The 21,141-nt window shown below is 48.7% G+C and overlaps 1 protein-coding gene across 1 annotated transcript; it reads left to right on the forward strand.

The window, feature by feature from the left end:
* Positions 1 to 4,365: 4,365 nt before the first annotated feature.
* Positions 4,366 to 19,972, forward strand: Bri3bp (BRI3 binding protein). Its single transcript, XM_059249515.1, has 3 exons — positions 4,366 to 4,674; positions 15,816 to 15,918; positions 19,171 to 19,972. The coding sequence occupies exons 1-3, from the start codon at positions 4,450 to 4,452 to the stop codon at positions 19,596 to 19,598; spliced, it is 756 nt and encodes a 251-aa protein (XP_059105498.1). The 5' UTR covers positions 4,366 to 4,449; the 3' UTR covers positions 19,599 to 19,972.
* The last annotated feature ends 1,169 nt before the right edge of the window (positions 19,973 to 21,141 follow it).

The following is a 21,141-nucleotide window of genomic DNA, read 5'->3' on the forward strand; positions in this document are numbered from 1 at the left end:
ACTAAACATGTAAAATACAATCCTGTCCCTAGTGCAAACGTCTCCTCTCTTCTTGTTTTGTTCATCTGTGTTTTCTGATATCCCCACAGGTTAGGTGTATTCATTCCACAGGAAAAAGTGTAGAATATTTCTATGGCAGGAACAGAGATGTGAAAAGAAGGTATTTTATTAAATGGTTTAAAACTCACGCTGTCACTTTGTCTGAGGTGTACTCGGGAGTATGTCTCAACCCTGCAATTACCTTCCAAATTGAATAGTTCTGTTGTACCACACTTTTTCTGTTGAATTAATTTGAACGGGGGGTTGGTGGCACACTGAAATTCCCGATCTTAGAATGTGGAAGCGGAAAGATGAGGCTAAGTTCAAAGCTGGCCTTGTCTATGGAGTAAACGAAAGGGCAGGAGAGACCCTGGGGAGCGGGGGAGAAGGAAAAACAAAAAGAAAAGGGTAAAAAGGGGGGAAAGAGGCCGAGTCTGGGTTACATAGCAAAACCCTGTCTTTGAAAAAAATAAAAATTACAGAGTCTGAGGTCACCTTCAATTGAGTGCACATACCTATACACTGATACATACATAATTTAAAAAAAAATCTTGCTGGGCATAGAGGGAGAGAACTGACTCCCTAAAATTTGTCCTTCACACACAAACAGTGACACACACACACATACATACATACATACATACATACATACATACAAACATAAATAGATATTAAATAAATGTAATAAGATAGCATATAAATAAACTTCCAGAAGATACAAAGAACATCTTAGACACTAAGAAGAAAGAGGCACACACAGCTGCATGGATGTATTTCCTTAGAGTGAACAGAAGAGGGGTCTGGAGAGGTTGCTCAGCAGTTAAGACCCCACACTACTCTTATAGAGGACCAGTTTTGAGAACCCATAGTAGGTAGATCACAGCTACGTGAAATTCTTGCTTCAGAGAAAGAATCCAGCACCTCTGGCCTCTGAGGACACTTGCAAATGAATGCACATACCCACACACTGATGTACACAAAATTAAAAGAAAAAAATCTTGCTGGCATGGTGGTATATACTTTTAACTCCAGCACTTCAAGGAGAGGGTGTCGAAGCAGGTGGATGGTCTCTGTGAATTTGAGGTCAGCTGGGTCTACAGTCAATTTCAGGTCAGCCAGGGCTACATAGTGAGACCCTATTTCTCTAGGGGTTGTATTATATCTCACTCTAAAATATTTGTTTGTTTGGGGGACAGGGTCTCACTATGTAGCTCAGGTTGACATGTAACTCACAGAGCTCTGCCTACCTGTTTCCCAGGGCTGGGATTAAAGATGTATGCTGCTGTTAAGCCCTTTTGAGATTTTAGCACAATGTGGTGGCATAAGACTTTGTCTCAGAACTCCTGATACTGAGGCTAGTGAGTCTCAGAGTTCCAGGCCAGCTAGAGCTGAGACCTTGTCTGAGAGGGGGAAAAAAGTTTAACATCACATGAAAATATCAGTAAAAATATATGAAAAGACAACCCATAATGAAGTAAACCAAATCCTCAATAATATTTGTTTTTTTTTTTTTTTTTTTTTTTTTTTTTTTTTTTTTTTTTTAGATTTATTTATTTATTATGTATACAGTGTTCTGTCTGCACATATCCCTGCAGGCCAGAAGAGGGCACTAGATCTCATTACAGATGGTTGTGAGCCACCATGTGGTTGCTGGGAATTGAACTCAGGACCTCTGGAAGAACAGTCAGTGCTCTTAACCGCTGAGCCATCTCTCCAGCCCCCTCAATAATATTTGAAACTTCTACAATACAGAAGGGTAGAGTTCAAAAGTAATTTTCAATTTTTTTCCCCGTTTTTTCCAGACAGAATTTCTCTGTAGCTTTGGAACCTGTCCTGGAACTCTGTAGACCAGGCTGGTCTTGAACTCACAGATATCTGCCTGCCCCTGCCTCCTGAGTGCTGGAATTAAAGGCATGCGCCACCACTGGCTCAGTTTTTCTTTTGTGTGGGTGCTGGGGATTTGAACTCAGGTCCTCATACTTGTATAGTAAAAGTCCTCACCTACCAAGCCATCTCAGCTTTTATTTTCCCTTTTTGTGGTGCTGGGGATGGGCCCAGGGCCTTTGCATTTCTCAGTGCATGCTTCTCAGTTACGTACTGGGCTGTACCCTGACCCCAGTGTTCTCTCTTTGGACTGGATCAAGGTTTATTTTCCTGGTTGTCTCAAACTTGTCTGGCTAGACCTGGTTTGTTTGATGTAGGGTGTGGAGGAAAATGTATCCTCTGAAGGTTCCATCATGGAGTGTATGAAATAAATTGAGGCTATACGGGTCACAGCAGAAAAAAAAGGATGACCTGCTTCCGCAGATGCGCATGCACAAGATGCCCACAGGCTATACAGGGTGGAGGGTGAGCTATGCAAGGCTGAGGAGAAGAGCATTGGGGCGAAGGTTGTCTTGCTGTACAGATAAAGCTACGGATAGTGAAAGTCCTGGGAGGATTTGTTAGCATGGAGGCTGGGCTGTGCCAAAGTCCCTTTAGGAGATTTCAGGGAATGGGCAAGCCCTAGATAAGACCCTCAGAGGGGCCGGGCATTGGTGCCCCACGCCTTTGATCCCAGCACTCAGGAGGCAGACGCAGGCAAATCTCTGTGAGTTCGAGGCCAGTCTGGTCTACAGAGGGAGATCCAGGACAGGCTCCAAAGTTACACAGAGAGACCCAATCTCAACAAAACAAAACAACAAGAAATAGACCCTCAGAGGAAGCCCCTCCCTGACTGCCAAGTTCCACAGTTCCCTCTGTGGGAGCAATCAATTGCAAAGGCTGGGGTAGTGTTTCCTGGATTTTATTTATTAATGTTTTTTTTAATGGTTCTGGAGATTGGACATAGGGCCTTCCACGCACTAGGCAAGTGAGTGTCCTGAAATTAAAATACATCTCCAGTCCTTTAACACAGAGATTTATTTATTCTTTTTTTTTTTTTTTTTTTTTTTTTTTTTTTTTTTTTTTAAAGATTTATTTTTATTTATTATGTATACAGTGTTCTGTCTGCATATACACCTGCAGGCCAGAAGAGGGCACCAGATTTCATTACGGATGGTAGTGAGCCACCATGTGGTTGCTGGGAATTGAACTCAGGACCTCTGGAAGAACAGGCAGTGCTCTTAACCGCTGAGCCATCTCTCCAGCCCGATTTATTTATTCTTATGTTTTGTACAAGGTCTCACTAGGTTGCCAAGGCTGGCCTTCAACTCATTCTATAGTCTATAGACAGGCCTGGAATTTATTTTCTTCCTGCCTTAGCTTTCCTTAGCTGGAGTGATAGACCTAATTGTTTTATTTTCATCATTTTAAAATTAAATATTATGTCCTGGATCTTGCTCTGTAGATCAGGCTGGCCTCAAACTCACAGAGATCTGTATGGCTCTGCCTCCCGAGTGCTGGGATTAAAGGCGTGCAACACCACCACCCAGCCCATTTTATTTTTTTGAGACAGGGTCCTATTATTTAGGGCAGGCTGACTTGGGACTCAGGGTATAACTGAGGTTGGCCTGACCTGGCCATGATTCTTCCCTCAGCCTGTCTAGGGTTGGATTTACAGGCACATATCACTATGCCTGTAATATGATTATCGTGCCTTTTAATCTTTCAAACCCATAGTCCTCTGGTCCTCTTGCCTGCCATGCCATGGGGTTCATATATAAGAAGCCCAGAAGCCCAGTCGCTTTTCAGGTAGGAAGCCCTGAATTTTGGATGGTAAATTCCTCTTATCCCTACACCTCTCTTAGATCTTTGAGCCCTTACGTCCCGTCCCTCTAGGTGGCGCGGCGGGTACTTCCCGACACCAGAATTGACTGGCGGGACCAACTCTAGACACCCTCCCCCACTGAATCTCTTTTGACTTGAGACCTAAGGAACACCCCCTGGTCCCAGCAAATCCTTTATAAAGGGCTGCACAATGCCAAACCACTTCCCCAGTTCCCTCCTTGCTCATCAGCTTTCCTATCCCACCACCAACTTCCCCTCTCCAGCCACTTTATGGCTCGGAAATGCAATCCATGCAGGAGGGGCCTGAGAACGAATGAAAGCGTGCTCCACGAGGCCTGCCTTTTGGGGTGCGGGGAGGTGACAAGACACCTGCCCTTCCGTTTCCCAATCGCTTGCAAGGACCCAGCCCAGACCCAGCCCAAGAAGGAGCCTTTGCAAGCCCCCGCATGCGCTGGAGTGTATAACACAGTTGATACCCTCAGCTCCAGGGATACAGGGTAGTCGACCCTCTCCCGGGGCGGGAGGTGGTGTGGGGGGGGCGCTGCAGGCGGGAGGCGGGGCTTCGTGCGCGGGGCGGGGCGGGGCTGTAAGGCGGGGCGGGGCGACGGCGCGCCCACGCGGTGCGGCCCGGAGCCCTCGGTGGCGGTGCGCTCCGCCCTCTCCCCTCCCCTCTCCCCCAAGACCCTCTTCCCTTGGCCGAGCATGGGCGCGCGCGCGTCCCAGGAGCCCCGGGCCCGGGCCGGCCTGCGGCTGCTGCTGCTGTTTCTGCTGGGGGCGCTGCTGCTGGTGGCGCTGGTGGCCCCCGGCGCGCAGGGGGCTCGGGGCCGCGGGACTGCGGACAAGAACAGCCACCGGCGCGCGGCCAGCAGCTTCTCGCAGAGCGTGAGCAGCCTGTTCGGGGAGGACAACGTGCGCGCGGCTCAGAAGGTGGGCGGCGCGCCCGCGGTCACCTTGCGGCGGCGGGAGGGGGGGGAGGAGATGGGGAGGAAGGAGCGGGGGAGCACCCGGGCTGGGGACGGTCGCGGCCTGCTGCAGCCCGGGCCAAGCGCAGCCCCCGGGAGCGCGTGACGCCCGCGCGCTGACCCGCCGCGTCTCAATGGTCCCCCACTGTGAGCCAGGCACTGGGGAGGGACGCCCGGGTCCCCACGAGGCCTGGCGTCGAGGGCCTCCTGCCTCCCACCCCTTGCCTCAGAGATATCTGGGCCGAGATCTCCTTTCCAGGGAGCGATGGGGTCTGAGCTATTGCTTTGGCAACCTGAGCGCCTACTGTGTGTTTGGGGTGGAGGGTAGGGGGCACCTCTTGGTTGGAGCCTTTGGTAGAGCATTGAGAGCTTAGGGTCTCCGGGACTGGGATGAGCCCCTCCACCAAGGAGCTCTCCACCCTCCGCCGTGCATCTACGTTGGGTGCACCATGCTAAGAAAAGAGAAGTCGAGCTGCACGCCTTGTCCCCGCGTTCCCTTCCTGGTCTCTGGCCCTGGGGTTGTGGAGTCCAGAGAACTTTGGGTCCAAGTTGGGGCACTCCCTCTTTCCCCAGCCAGATGAAGTTAGACCAGTGGCTTCAATGGTGTGTGTGTGTGGAGTCCAGAGGTCGGCCTCGGGCATTCAACCTCAGGAGCCATCCATTTTGAGACAAAGTTCTTATAGCCCTGAAGTTTGAAGGTGAGGTCAGGCTGGCCGGCCAAGTGGGCCATTGGGATCTTCCCGCTTCCACCTCTCCAGCACGGGGATTGAACCCTGGTCCTCCACTGTATAGACCAGGCTGGACTCAAATTCATAGAGCTCTGCCTGTCTCTGCTTCTTGAACCCGGGTCCTCATGCTTGCACAGGAAGCTCTTTATCGATTGAGCCATCTCTCCAGCCCCAGTGACTTCACTTCTAAACACTTTTAATTACGTTTATTTGTTGATTGTGTGCGTGTGCGTGCACATGGACGTGCAAGACGGCTTTAAGACATCTTTATAAAGTTCTCTGCTTCCTCCATGTGGGTCATGAGAATCCAGAGCTGGTCGTCAGGCCTGGTGGCAAGCACCTTTACTGGCTGAGCCATTTTGCCTGTCCCTGCCTTCCCTTTAAACCTCAGTTTTTCTGTCTGTTAAGTGGAGATGGGAACATTAGCTCCTTTGTTATGATATGTAGATGCAGCTGGTTCCTTCCAGAATCATGAATCTCCAAAGTTTGATCTTTGCTGTGGGGTAATTTAATTGAGCATTGCTTACCCCTGCTGGGGGGATTTTAGAGGTCTAAAACCTGAAAGTTTGGAAAGTTTATTAGTCCATAGCATGAGGGAGAAGAACATTAGGAACTCAAATTTATTTTTTATTTATTTATTTATTTATTTTTTGATACAGGGTCTCTCTTTGTAGCCCACCCTGGCTGTCCTGGAACTCTCTATGTTGACCAGGCTGGCCTTGAACTCACAAGAGATCCACCTGCCTCTGCTTCCCAAGTGCTGAGATTAAAGGTGTGTGCAACCAAGCTTGGTTGTATTTTTATTTTTAATTATGTGTATTCCTATGGCTGTGTTTGGTTAACACGAGTGCAGTTGCCCACAGAAGCCAGAAGAGAGCATCGAATGCCCTGGAGCTGGAGTTACAGGCAGTTGTGAGCTGTCTGATATGGGTGCTGGGAACCAAACTTGGGTCTTAGTAATAGCAGTATGGATTTTTAACTGCTGAGCCATCTTTCTGGCCTCCTTATGGCTGTTTTGAAAATGGTTACTACAAATATTCATGTACCAGCTGCTAAATAGTTATTATATATCAGTATTTTTGGGTGCTGGGGATTGAACTCATAACCTTGTGCATGCTAAGCACCCAGGCTACTCTCTGTCCTTAATAACTTTCAAATGAATGAAGGAGTTATTATTCTCCTATTAGACCATGCCCTTTCATATGTAAACATTTCCTACCACCGACAGGCAGGTATTCAGTACATAAAACGCAGTCACAGCCGGGCGGTGGTGGCGCACGCCTTTAATCCCAGCACTCGGGAGGCAGGGCCAGGCGGATCTCTGTGAGTTCGAGGCCAGCCTGGGCTACCAAGTGAGTTCCAGGAAAGGCGCAAAGCTACACAGAGAAACCCTGTCTCGAAAAACCAAAAAAAAAAAAAAAAAAAAAAAAAAAACACAGTTACATCCAACTCCCCAGATTCTCTCTTGTGCCAAATGAGACAGAGAAGTGGTCAAGACCACAGCTTTAAGCCCCAGAGCTCCAGAGGCCCAGTGGCAATTCAGACCCGTACCACCATGCATAAGGTTTATTTCACACAAATTATGATTAGAATGTGGAGTACCTTCTCTCTCTCTCTCTCTCTCCCTCTTTTTTTTTTTTTTTTTTTTGAGACGGGGTCTCACTGCATATCCCTGGCTGACCTGGAAACTCACTATCTAGACTAGGCTGGACTCAAATTCCTAGAGCTCTGCCTTTCTTTGCCTCTGTGGTGCTGGGTTTAAAGACCCTGGGTCATGTACCTGGGAAACAAACTTTTTAAAAGCCTCCCACCCACAAGGCAGGTTTGATTCTAATTAGTAATCCCCGGGCCTGTTAAGCCATCCAGCAGGCTTTTCCTCTAGTTAAAATTAACTGAGGGCCCAGACGTTGCCTCAGCAGGTGAAGGTGCAAAATGTGCTTGCCAGGAAGCCTGATGATGTCTTGAGTTCTTACACTCCCCAGCAGCCAAATGGTGGGGAGAGAGAACTGACCCCTGCAAGTTGTCCTCTGACCTTCACAGGTGGAGCGCGCGCGCGCGCACACACACACACACACATACCAAACAGTTCTATCCCATAAGCGCTATAACAGTGTGGTTTTCAACCCGTGGTGGGTCATGACCCCTTGGGGTTGCATATCAGATATCCTGCATATCAGATATTGACATTATGATTCTTTTTTTTTTTTTTTTTTTTTTTTTTTTTGGTTTTTCGAGACAGGCTTTCTCTGTAGTTTTGGTGCCTGTCCTGGATCTCGCTCTGTAGACCAGGCTGGCCTCGAACTCACAGAGATCCGCCTGCCTCTGCCTCCTGAGTGCTGGGATTACAGGCGTGCGCCACCACCGCCCAGGTGACATTACGATTCATAACAGTAGGAAAATTACAGTTATGAAGTAGCAATGAAATAATTTTATGGTTGGGGTCACCACAACGTGAGGAACTAACTGTATTAAAGGGTGACAGCATTAGGAAGGCTGAGAACTATTGCTCTACTAAAAACCATTCATGAGGACAGGTGAGATGGGTCAGCAGGTGTAAGTGCCTGATTCACCCACACGGTGGAAGGCGAGTTGTCCTTTGACTTCCATATGTGAACCATAACACATGCATGCATAAATAATTTTTTTATAGTTTATTTATATATTTTTTATTTTATGTGCATTGTTACTTTGCCTATATGTATGTCTGTTTGAGGGTGTCAGACCTTGGAGTTACGGACAGTTGCTAATTGCCATGTGGGTGCTGAGAATTGAACTTGGGTCCTCTGGAAGAGCAGTCAGTGCTCTTAACCACTGAGCCATCTCTCCAGCCCCATAAATAATTTTTTTAAAAAGGACCATTTTTTTAAATTCCATTTTACATACCAACCACAGATCCCTCTCTCATCCCTGCTCCCATTCCCCCCCACCTATCTTCTCCCCCCTATCTTCCCCCCCACCCCCACTCCTCATCTCCTCCTTCAACAGGGTGAGTTCTCCCATGGAAGGACAGATAAGCCTGGTACATTCAGTTGAGGCAGGACCAAGCTCCTCCCCGCTTTATCGGGGTGAGCAAGGCGTCCGACCATAGGTAATGGGATCCAGAAAGCCAGCTTATGCACCCAGGGATAGATCCTGATCACACTGCCAGGGGCCCCTCAAACAGACCCAGCTACACAACTGTCTCCTGTATGCAGAGGGTCTAGTCCAGTCCCATGCAGGTTCCACAGCTGTCGGTCTATAGTTCGTGGGTTCCTTTGAGCTTTTAAAAGCCATCGCATGATCCCATAGGATGGGGTTGGGAATGGGGCAGAATGCTGTTTCCTAAAAAAATTAACCTACCATTTCAATCAGAATGTGGTCAGGGGCTAGGGAGGTGACCTAAGGGTCTGACAACACTGGCTGCTCTTTCAGAGGACCTGGGTTCCATTCAGTAATTGGTCATTTCAGTTCCAGGCGATCTGGCACCCTCTTCTGGACGTCATGGACAATTGCACACACACACACACACACACACACACACACACACATATACTTTAAATAAGTAGAGAAAATGAATCTTAACCACCAGATCACCTGGGTTATTTTCTTCGTGTCTCTGCCATTCTGAGATCTTGCGTACTCTCAACTCATTTTTGTCTTCACTGCCCATGAAAGCCTGGGTTCTTGCACATCACATATAGTATAATGCTTAAGGTTTCCGCTTCATTTTCTTTTCATTTTTGAGGGGAAATCTTGCTAGGTAGTCAGTCTGGCCTTGGACACTCCATCTTCCTGCCTCAACCTCCAGATGCTGTGGTCATAGGTGTGGGCCAACATGCCCAGCCCTCCCCACTTTTTAGTGTGTATGTGTGTGGGCACACAAATCCATTTTTTTTTTTTTTTTTTTTGTTTTTTTTGGTTTTTCGAGACAGGGTTTCTCTGTGTAGCTTTGCGCCTTTCCTGGAACTCACTCTGTAGCCCAGGCTGGCCTCGAACTCACAGAGATCCGCCTGCCTCTGCCTCCCGAGTGCTGGGATTAAAGGCGTGCGCCACCACCGCCCGGCACAAATCCATTTTCATACAGAGGAGAGAGGGCTTTTTTTTTTTTCTTCTTCTTCGAGACAGTGTTTTTCTTTGTGGCCTTGGCTGTCCTGGAACTCAGACTGTAGACCAGGCTGGCCTGGAACTCACAAACTATCCACCTGCCTCTGCTTTCCAAGTGCTGGGATTAAAGGCGTGCACCACCACCGCCCTACCCAGAGGAGGACTTTTAATTGTTCTTCTCCATCATTCTGCCTTATTGCCTGAAACGGAGTCTCTCACTGAGCCTGGAGCGATGGCTGACAACAGCAATCCTCCTGTCTCCACTGTTACCCGTACTGTGCTTGCAGGAATACACCAGTGCATGGCCACACCTGGCTTTTTAAGTGGGTGCTGGAGACCGGAACTCAGGTCATCATGCTTTGCTCAGCAAGTCCTCTTATCCACCAACCCCCCCCCCCCCTTCCCCAGATGGGGTTCTCTGTGTAGCTTTGGAGCCTGTCCTGGAACTCGCTCTGTAGACCAGGCTGGCCTCGAACAGAGATCCGCCTGGCTCTGCCTCCTGAATGCTGGGATTAAAGGCGTGTGCCGCCACTGCCCAGCCTCCTTTTTTTTTTTTTTTAAAGGGCAGAGTCTCCTGTATTCTAGGTTGGCTTTGAACTCCTGACCCTTCTTGCCTCCAGCTCTGGATTTTCAGGCATGAGCCACCACACCCAGCTCGGGGATTGAACCCAGGGCTCTGTGTATGCAAGCATGCTGCCAGCTGAGCTCTATAGCTCTAGCCCCTTAATTTTTTTTCCTAGTTATGCAATAAAATACACGTCAGTCCACATTTCACCATTTCCACTCAGTTTGGTAGCTACAAGAGCATTCACAGGGTTGCACACCCATTGCCTCTATCTAACTGCAGACTGTTCCATTGACCTCAAAGGAACTCTTCCACTAAGCCATCCATCAACTGTTGGCCTCCACTACAGTCAGGCACCTGCTAGTCTCTCCGTCTCTACAGATTTTCCTCTTTGGATTTTCACGTAAAGGGGATCAGACACTGCTTGGTCTTGGCGGCTCAGTTTGTTGCTTTTGAAGGGTTGCAGGGAGCAAAGACTGTGTGTGGTGGAGTTCACGGGAGTGTGTCCCTCCAAGTGTGACCGAAGCAGGACCTTTCCATGCAAACCGTTTTGTATGCACAGAGAAGGGGGTCTGTTGCCAGGCTGGTCCTATAACACACACCTGTAGTCCTCGCCCTGGGGAGGTAGAGGCAGGAGGGGCAATAGTTCAAGGTCAGCTGCAGCTACAGAGTGAATTGAAGCCATCCTGGGCTACATGACACTGTGTGAAGAATCTAAAAAGCCAAGTGGCGGAGGTGTGCACCTTTAATCCCAGCACTCTCCAGGCAGAGGCAGGCAAATCTTTGTGAGTTCAAGGCCAGCCTGGTCTACAGAGCTAGTTCCAGGACAGCCAGAGCTACACAGAGAAACCCTGTCTTGTAAAAGGGGGAGGGAGGTAGGAGTGACTTTTTCAGGATTTATTATTCTTAATTTTATTTTTATTATTTGGGTTTTCAAAATTGTTCTGAATGCTCTGGTCCTGTCTTTTCTTTCTGGTTTGTTCCGTTTCTTTGCTGGTCTTCAGTTGAACTGTCGGTCTGTTCTGTTTTCACAGCTTTTCCTCTGTTGCTGCTTGCAGAGAAGAAGTATTTCTAGTAAAATAATTGCCACTTCCGCCGGGTGGTGGTGGTGACGCACGCCTTTAATCCCAGCACTCAGGAGGCAGAGCCAGGTGGATCTCTGTGACTTCGAGGCCAGCCTGGGCTACTGAGTGCGATCCAGGACAGGCACCAAAAACTACACAGGGAAACCCTGTCTCGAAAAAAACAAAACAAAAAAATAATCGCCACTTCCCTGGTCCTTTTTCTCCCGCCGTAATCCTTTGAGCAGCTTTATTGAAGGTCATTAAGTTGTCGCCTTCACAGAAGGTACAGAAGGCTGTGAACTGACACATGGGGCGTGGGCACCCAGGATGGCACCACCAACAAACACGGTGCCCCCTTGTTCAAAATCTCCCTTGTTATACTTGTTTATGTGCATGCCACAGTGTTTCCGTGGGGGTCAGAGAACAACTTTCAGGGGTCTCTCAGTCCTGGGGATCAAACTTAGGCAGAGTGGTAGCAAGTGCCTTTACTTACTGAACGGTTTCCCTGACTCTTTTCTTCTTCCTCTTCCTCGTCTTTAAATAAAAATCTCAAAATACTGAAAAGTCGATAGAGAGCAAAGACCCTCAGCTGCCTTCACCCACGGAGCATATTTTCTGTTTTCTCTACCAGCGCACCGTACACACACTTTCTGTGTTTGTTTTCACCATTTGAAGGAAGACAGCGATATCTTGGTATCTTCTGCACAGTCCACAAACATCATCCCACCCAGGAAACTTATGTTTACTCTAATAATATTTTACAATATACAGGCGCTGTTCACATTTCTTTTGTAGTGAGTGAGTGTGTGTGTGTGTGTGTGTGTGTGTGTGTGTGTGTGTGTGTGTGTGTGTATTCAAGATCTTCTCTCCAAAATACCAGAAAAATGGGATACTCGAGACCTAATCTTAAAAATAAATGAGTAAATAAATAGTAAAGCCGGGCATGGTGGATATTCCCAGCACTGAATGGGTAGAGGCAGGAAGATCAGTATTTGAAAGTTGTCCTTGAAAGGGTAATGTTGTCCTCGGTGAGTAAAGACGCTTTGCTGTGCCTGCCTGGCGACCTGAGTTCAATCCCCAGAACCCACAAAGGTGAAGGAGAGAACCCCACTCCACGAAGTTGTCTTCTGCCCTCCTCAGGCATGTCCCTCCCCATAATGATGAGCAGTTTTTATTTTATTATCTATTTCCTTGTTTGGGGGGCAACACCTCATTTTCTGGAAGTCTGTTCTACTTGTGCTGGCCAGGCACATAGTCACCATGCCATATTGGTATTACCCCCCCCCAGGGGTTCCCTGAACTAACAGATTTGGAGTCCTAGTGTAAGACAGCTCACTCACCTGGTATCTACTGGCTCTGTCTCCAGACTCTGGACTGTGCTGTCACTCAACCAGGAACCTAGTACCCAACTGGGCGGTTGGACCATGAGAATGCAGTTCTTACTGCTTTGGGGCCGGAAATCTGAGGTCAAGGTTGTGGTCGACTGGCTTCCCCTGCACTCCAGAATGGGCCAGCAGGCCTTCCTCGTCCTGTTCTGATGGCTGTCCTCTGTGTGTCTCTGATGTTATCTCTCTCTCTCTCTCTCTCTCTCTCTCTCTCTCTCTCTCTCTCTCTCTGGGCAAACATTCTACCACTGAGCTACACTCCCAACTGTTTTTATTTTGAGATGGGGGTGGGTGGGTCTCACTAAGATGTCCTGGCTAGCCTTGGACTCATCTTTTAGCCCAAGGCAGGCCTTGAACTTGCCATCATCTCCCTGCCTGTTTGGGAGCACAGAGGTCCTTGTGCTCACAGTTAGCATAAGAATGTTAAACACACAGGGTTGTCTTTTCAAGGGAAAAGATATATAACCTGTTTTCTGTGTAGAGAACAGAGGTAGCTAATAGCCTGGGTAGCCCCTGCACATTCTATCTCTAGAGCCAGACCATAACTGGCTCCCCTCAAGCTCCCACAACCAGGACTGGAGGTGGTTAATAGTCTGTCTAGACGACCTCTGTGCTATCTATATGGCCAGCCCCCCCCCCCCCAGGCTCTCACAAACAGGACTGGAGGCGGTTGATAGCCCAGATGACCTTTGTGCTATCTGTATGACGAGCCCACACCAGATCCTCCCCTTGGCCCTTAAGATGGCACATGAAGATGTGCTCTCTAGAGCACATCTTCACGGACGAGTGACATGTACTTGGAAGAGAGTGTTGATGTGATCGTGCCTCCCTGTGCACATGGGATTGTGTTATACCAGGAAACGTTTTTTTTTTTTTTTTTTTCCAAACTGCGCTGTGCATAAATGTGCCCAAAATAAACCACCTGGTGTCAGGCTCTAGAAGTTTGAATCAACACACTGACTACTGAGTCCTGTTGAACCGGATTTCCTTCTTGGCTCATTCGGATCGGTACTCTGCCAGCCCTGATGTTTGCGTGGACAACACCCCCACCCATTCACCTCCCCCAACACACACCTGCCTCAGCCTCCTGAGTAGCTGGGAAGACAAGCCTGACACACTTGTCTTTTTTTTTTTTTTTTTCTCTCGAGACAGGGTTTCTCTGTGTGGTTTTGGTGCCTGTCCTGGATCTCGCTCCATAGACCAGGCTGACCTCGAACTCACAGAGATCCGCCTGGCTCTGCCTACCGAGTGCTGGGGTTAAAAGCGTGCACCATCACCCAGTGACACAGTGTCTTATAACAACTTCCGTCCTATTAGACTTGGCCTACCTTAGTGGTCTCATTAGCCAAATCACCTCTTTAAAGACCCTGTAGTCAGATGTTCCCTCACTGGGGACCAGGGGCTTCACAATCCCATTTAGGAGAGCCCAGCAGAAGCCTGTCATTTCCGTAGAGTCTGGGGCTCTTCTTCCATGTCTAGCCTTGCCAGAGGGACCAGCACGTTCTCCAGTTGAGTGGCTGAAAGGGCACAGGACCTGCACACACACACACAGGACCTGCCCTGGCGTGTCATCTCCTGGCCCCTTCACAGCCTGAAAAAGAACCTCTGGTCTGGCTGGGCGGTGGTGGCGCACGCCTTTAATCCCAGCACTCGGGAGGCAGAGCCAGGCGGATCTCTGTGAGTTCGAGGCCAGCCTGGGCTACCAAGTGAGTTCCAGGAAAGGCGCAAAGCTACACAGAGAAACCCTGTCTCGAAAAAACCAAAAAAAAAAAAAAAAAAAAAAAAAAAAGGTGTGCGCCACCATCGCCTGGCGATTGGTTTGTTTTTTGAATCAGGGTCTCACTATACAAACTCTGTCCCCGAACTCACTATGTATATGTAGACCACACTGCCTTTGAACTCACAGAGATCTGCCTGCCTCTGCCCGCTGAGTACTGGGAGCGTGCACTACTATGCTTGGCTTTTTGTGGGTTTTTTTTTTTTTTTAAGATTTTTTTTTGTTTTGTTTTTGTTTTTTGAGACAGGGTTTCAGGGTTTCTCTGTGTAGCTTTGCGCCTTTCCTGGATCTTGCTCTGTAGACCAGGCTGGCCTCGAACTCACAAAGACCCGCCTGTCTCTGCCTCCCAAGTGCTGGGATTAAAGGTGTGCGCCACCACTGCCCGGCCTAAGATTAATTTTATTAAATTGTGTGTGCATGTGAGTGTGTGTGTGTGTGTACCTTTGTGTGCACAAGGACAGAGGAAAGCATCAGATCTCCACAGAACTAGAGTTACAGGCAGTTTTGAGCTGCCTTGTTTATGTAGTGCTGGAGACATCACGCATGCTAGGAAAACATTATCCGCTGACTTACATCTCCAGCCCTGGTTCCGAGCTTTATGCTAGGTGTATATAATATCGCTGTCCTAGTTAGGGTTATATACTGCTGTGATAAGACACCATCACCAAAGCAACTTGGGAGAAAAGTGTTATTTGGCTTATACTTCATAGCCCTGGTTATCATTGAAGGAAGTCAGGGCAGGAACTCAAGCAGGGCAGGAACCTGGAGGCAGGAGTTGATGGAGAAGATGTGGAGGGGTGCTGCTTAGTGGCTTGCTCCCTGTGGCTTGCTCAGCCTGCTTTCTTATAGAACCCAGGACCATCAGCTCAGAGACGGCACAACCTATAATGGGCTGGCCCCTCCCCCACTGATCACTAATTAAGAAAATGCCTTACAGGCTTGCCTACAACCCGATCTAATGGAGACGTTTTCTCCACTGAGGCTTGCTCCTCTCTGATGACGCTAGCATGTGCCAAATGGACATGAAACTAGCCAGCACGATCACTTACTCAGAAGGAAGTAAGGAAATCAGGCAGTGAGTAACACGATTCCCCGGTCTACTGTGCTTTCCGAATCACCTAGAGAGCTAATGAAATTCTCGAGGCCACAGACAGAGCATGCTTCGTGGTCTCAGATTTCAGGGTTGGTCCCTTGGAGAGCCAGCTGCCCTGTGAAGCATCTTGAGGGCAGAAACTCCCAGGCAGAAGAAGCAGATACGATGACCAAGAGCCACGCCCCCTCATCCGCAAGTGTTGCTCCTGTGTGTAGAGGAGGAGCTTTTCATATTCTACATGGTGGGGGACCAGCTATCAACTTTTGTTCATTGCTTGGCTATAGACTGTCCGTGAGGCACTCGTGGTTCTTTTCTGTTGGGGTGTCCTCTCCCAAGCTCACGCTTCAGTGCTTGACTGGATTGGGAAGACGGTATGTCGGTCAATTTCTTACTGTCTTTTCGTCCTTGCAGTTACTATCCAGGCTGACCGAGCGGTTCGTGCAGGGAGTGGACATGTTCGTGGAGACCTTATGGAAAGTTTGGATGGAGCTCTTGGAAGTCCTTGGACTTGACGGTGGGTGTGGGCATGGTCATGCAGGGTGTTGTGTTGTTGTGTGTTTTGTTTTGGGGTGCAGGCCCACTGTGCAGGGAATCTCCATGCCCCCCCCCCCCAGAGGGTCCATGAGAGTGGTAAGGGGATGGAACACCACAGGTAGGAAGGAGCTGAACGTGTGGTCCACGAAGCTTCGAAGGCTGTGAAGATGACGGAGGCAGAGCCTGCAGGGATGATGATGTTACGGGCCATGGACTGCCTGGAACCCCCAGGAAGCCAAGAGACCTGAGGGATGCTCCTAAGAGCTCTCATCCAGGTGCACTCAGAGCTGTGTTTCAGCACGGCCGAAGACGTAGTAAGTGGAGAGAAAAGTGTGAGTGGAGGAGTCAGGGGAGACCACGCTTTGGGAGTGCAGCCCTGAACTTGGACTTTTGGCCTCTGGAACTGGGAGAGAGGATGGATTTCACTGCGTAATGATCATCAGCCCCCTGGTTTTGGGGGTTGGTTGTGGCGGACACAGAAAATGGATACAGCCTTGTAACAGGACCCTCTCGGGATCCTCATTAGTCCTGGGCATCCCTTCTTTACAAATCTGGAACCAGACTTCAAGGTGGAGTCATGCTGTCTGTACAGGGGGGCCTACACATCACTGCCCTTATCAGCTCTCCACACCGAACCCCTCTAGCCTTGGATCACCGAGGTTAGCCTTCAGAAGGCCTCACACCAGGCCGTGCCACCTTGCTGCTCAGATAGAGAATGGGAGGCAGAGGTGTGGCTCTTGGAGGATGCTGTGCAGCACGCTGCCCCTAGGGCAGTTACAGCCCTCCCTGGGCTGTTGCAACTGTGTGCAATCCTGCGAGGCTGCCCTCAGCCATCACCTGCTGGGATTGTGCAATTCCAGGTTGCCACCCCTGGGCAGCGAGCCTGTAGAGATATAAGCCTGATTGCAAGGAATTGCATGCAGCCCAGAAACGGCAGGGCCAGACAGCTACAGGACACCAGGCATGGCTGAGGAACCCAGGCCTGTTTCGATAAGCTGAGAGAAGCTGGTGGGGGGAGGTGAAATACCCTGTTTTGGGGGTGTGGGTTCCCCTCTTGGCTTTGATAAGCCACAGGACATCCTAAGGCCTTTGGGAATTGTGTCTCAAGCTCAGAAGTAGAAATGTGAGAGATACCTCTCCAGGAACCATCGTCAAGGTGCTGGTTCTCAGTTCCCAAGAACCTCCTTCCCCGTCATTTTCCAGGGTGTTAGTTACAATGAAGACTCCTCCATGTGGATCACTTTGATAGACATAAGCTTTGAGGTATATAGAAGTTTTCTACTGGCCGTGTTACAGGGAAAAGAAACCGGTGAAGGCCAGGTGTAGTGGCGCGTGCTTCTAATTCCAGCCCTCGGGAGGCAGAGGCAGGTGGATCTCTGAGTTTGAGGCCAGCCTGGGCTACAGAGAGAGTTCCAGGATAGCCAGAGCTGCACAGGGAACCCTGTCTCGAAAAACCAAAAGAAAAGATAAGAAAGAAAAAGAAATGGGTGAAATTTACTCTGGCTTGGTGGCTCATTCCTTTAATCCCAGTACTCAGAGTAAAACAGATCTCTGTGAGTTCAAGGCCTGCCTGGTCGACACGAGACGCCCCCGTCTCTAAGTTGGTGAAGTCAATCAATTTTACTATTTCTGTTTTGCTGTTATTTTTGGTTTTTTGGTTTTGTGGTTGTTGTTTTGCTTTGTTTTTGAGACAGGCTTCACTTGTACTTCACACTAGCCTCAAACTCAATGTGGAGGATCCAAGGATGACCTGATCCTCCTGCCTCAGCTTCCCAAGTACTGGGATGACAGATGCGAGCCACTGTGACCAGCCTGAGGAGATAGCTTATTGCAAACGCAAGGACTTAAGTTTGAACCCCAGCTCCATTTTTTTTAAAAAAGTATTTTTGAGAGCCAGGCGGTGGTGGCGCACGCCTTTAGTCCCAGCACTCTGGAGGCAGAGCCAGGAGGATCTCTGTGAGTTCGAGGCCAGCCTGGTCTACAGAGCGAGATCCAGGACAGGCACCAAAACTACACAGAGAAACCCTGTCTCGAAAAACCAAAAAAAAAAAAAAAAAAAAAAAAAAAAAATAGTTTTGAGATTTACTTATTATTATTTATTTTTATGTGTATGGGTGTTTTGTCTGCACGTATATCTGCATACCACATAGATGCAGTACCTGAAGATTTGTCGCCTGGAACTGGAGTTAGAGGTGGTTGTGAACTACCACGTGGTTGCTGGTAGTTGAATTGGGTCCTTTGCAAAAGTAGCCACTGCTTTTCACCGCTGAGCCATAATCTCCAGCCTCACAAAAGGTGTTTTAAACTCATGACGAGACAAACAGTCCCGAGGGACCACCTGTGCTTCCTCAGCTACTTTGGAGGCTCAAACGCTTGCTTCAGTTGGCTTTCATTGTGTTGGGTTGTGGCAGGAGCCCATGGGTCCAGCCCCTGAGCTTAGCTGTCCCGAGGCTGTCAAAGAATCTCCTGGTTTCTGGGTTTTTTTTTGTTGTTGTTGTTTGTTTTGTTTTGTTTTTTTCGAGACAGGGTTTCTCTGTGTAGCTTTGCCTTTCCTGGAACTCACTCTGTAGCCCAGGCTGGCCTTGAACTCACAGAGATCCGCCAGGTTCTGCCTCTCGAGTACTGGGATTAAAGGCGCCACCAGGGCCCGGCTCCCTGGTTTCTGTTTTGTGTGATGGAAAAGCCCCACAAACGGACAGTCGTATCAGGACATAATATCATGAATGTAATAAATCAATACAATTAATGTAATTAATGAATATCATAAATATGGTTATTGAATGAATACTTCGAATGTAATCAATGAATACCACACATGCAACGAATATCATGAGTGTCATTAATGAATAGCGTGAGTGTAATTAATATCTTGAATGTAATTCATGCCACTGAATTTGTGAACCTAAAAATGGTTACAATTGCAAATATTATGTTCATTGAAATAAATAAAGGCAGCCGGGCGGTGGTGGCGCACGCCTTTAATCCCAGCACTCGGAAGGCAGAGCCAGGCAGATCTCTGTGAGTTCGCGGCCAGCCTGGTCTCCAAAGCGAGTTCCAGGAAAGGCGCAAAGCTACACAGAGAAACCCTGTCTCAAAAAAAACCAAAAAAAAGAAAAAAGAAATAAATAAAGGCATGTCTGCCTCCCCAGTACTCCCCCCCCCCCCAAAAAAAAAAAGAATGTTCTGACCACGTGGGATTAACTAACTGGCTCTGTCCTCTGTTCTGTTTCAGTGTCCAACCTGTCACAGTACTTCAGCCCAGCCTCCGTGTCCAACAGCCCCACGCGGGCCCTGGTGCTGGTTGGTGTGGTCCTCCTGGCCTACTGGTTCTTGTCTCTGACCTTGGGTTTCACCTTCAGCCTCCTGCACCTGGTGTTCGGCCGCTTCTTCTGGCTGGTCCGCGTCGTCCTCTTCTCCATGTCCTGCGTGTACATCCTGCATAAGTACGAGGGTGAGCCGGGGCATGCCGTGCTACCGCTCTGCCTCGTGGTGGCCATCTACTTCATGACGGGGCCCATGGGCTACTGGCGGGGCGCCCCCGGTGGCCTCGGCAGCCCCAGCGTGGAGGAGAAGCTGGAGCACCTGGAGAACCAGGTGAGGTTGCTCAACATCCGCCTCAACCGGGTGCTGGAGAACCTGGACCGCTCCAAGGACAAGTGAAGGTCAGTTTCCTGGCTGTCCAAGGGTACCTACCAGCTATTGTGATGTCAAAAGACAACGGAGGAAGAGGAAAGCAACAGCCAGCGGCACCCCCACCAAACCCCGACCCTCCCAATAAACTGAACAAGAATGCCACACCTGGTATTTCCCCACTGTGTGCCGACCTTACGACCCACTGGAGGAGAAAGAACTCACGTAGGACTTAATCAGAGTGTTGCTAGTGGGAACAGCATATTTTTTTAAACAATGGATATAGCCCTCTTAGCCGTGTAGTCAGAGAAATTTATCTGCATAGAACATAAAGTTGATTTTTTTTTTTTTTTCAAACATTCGAATCTTTTGTAAGGTTTTTAAATAAAGGAGGATCAAGTCAAGTTTATCAGACCTTGGAAGGAAGCACTTGAAGATTTGAAGGAAGTTTAAATTGGCTGGTGGGTGAGCCCTGCGTGCGTTATTATCTTCGCGCTCCCAGATGTGACCTTTGCTTCATGTCTGTTGGTGGTGACTCGGTTAATGAGTGTTGTCTCTTGTTATCATGGACACCTGGGCTTCAGAGTGGAACTCGGTCACTTTTGGATCCTAGGGCCCCTGTGTGCTCCTCCCATTGTGTTCCTTCATGTCTTTCTGTTTCTATGGTGCTGGGGATGCCAAGCTCAGCCCCACCCCTGTCCACTGTATTTCTGAATGAAGGTACCCATAGACGTCCTGGAATCCTTTCCTCCTCACTGGACTTTAATGTAGTCTAACATCCAGCCTTTCTAGAAGGAAAACACACACAAATGGGGCTACAAAATGTCTTTGGAGTTTGATGCCAAGAACTTCCTGGGTGGGTCTTGAACATTATTCCGGAATCTAGCTGAATCTCACATTCCCTATTTGCCAGTTGGACCCAAATGGGATTTGCTTCTTTATTTCATTTGCTTTTCTTTGACTCAAGACCATAGAAAAAAAACTGTTGATGGCTAGTAACATCTTTCATTTCATTGCTTCTAGAACATTCTTAGGCATAAGCAACCTTAAGATGTGAATTGTCTGTCCTGGAATTTTTATGATTATGTTAGGTGCTTTTTGTCTGGGGTCCAGGGAGTTGTTTTAGTTTAACCTTGGGTGGGGGGGCCTAGGCAGAGAATTGGGTCTGAGACTGGAGGTGAGACCCCTCTGCCAGGACTCTGTGGAAAGGAAGCTGGCTTTTGCAGGATGTGGCTGGGATTGCCATTGTCTCTGTGGTCCTTCAGTGTACCCTGGGGCCACAGTCCCAACTTGAGCTTGGTGGAGTCAGTTGTCGGCTCTCATGGCAGACCTTGGTGGAGGAACCCAGCTAACAACAGCTCTGGTGCCATGTGTCTGAGAAGTTCTGTTTTGGGTTATCAATGTCTGGAACAGAGATTCGGGTCTTTCTGAGGATAGGTCTGAAACCTCTGTTCTTGGGGTGACTTGTATGGGGCTCACACTTTTGAATTTCATTCACTTGTCGAACCCATACTGGGGAAATCTCTCCATGGACATTGGACACACATGACTTCTGGTGTGAAACATTCCAGTT

Source organism: Peromyscus eremicus, chromosome 23 (genome assembly GCF_949786415.1).
Source record: "Peromyscus eremicus chromosome 23, PerEre_H2_v1, whole genome shotgun sequence".
Classification (NCBI taxonomy): domain Eukaryota; kingdom Metazoa; phylum Chordata; class Mammalia; order Rodentia; family Cricetidae; genus Peromyscus; species Peromyscus eremicus.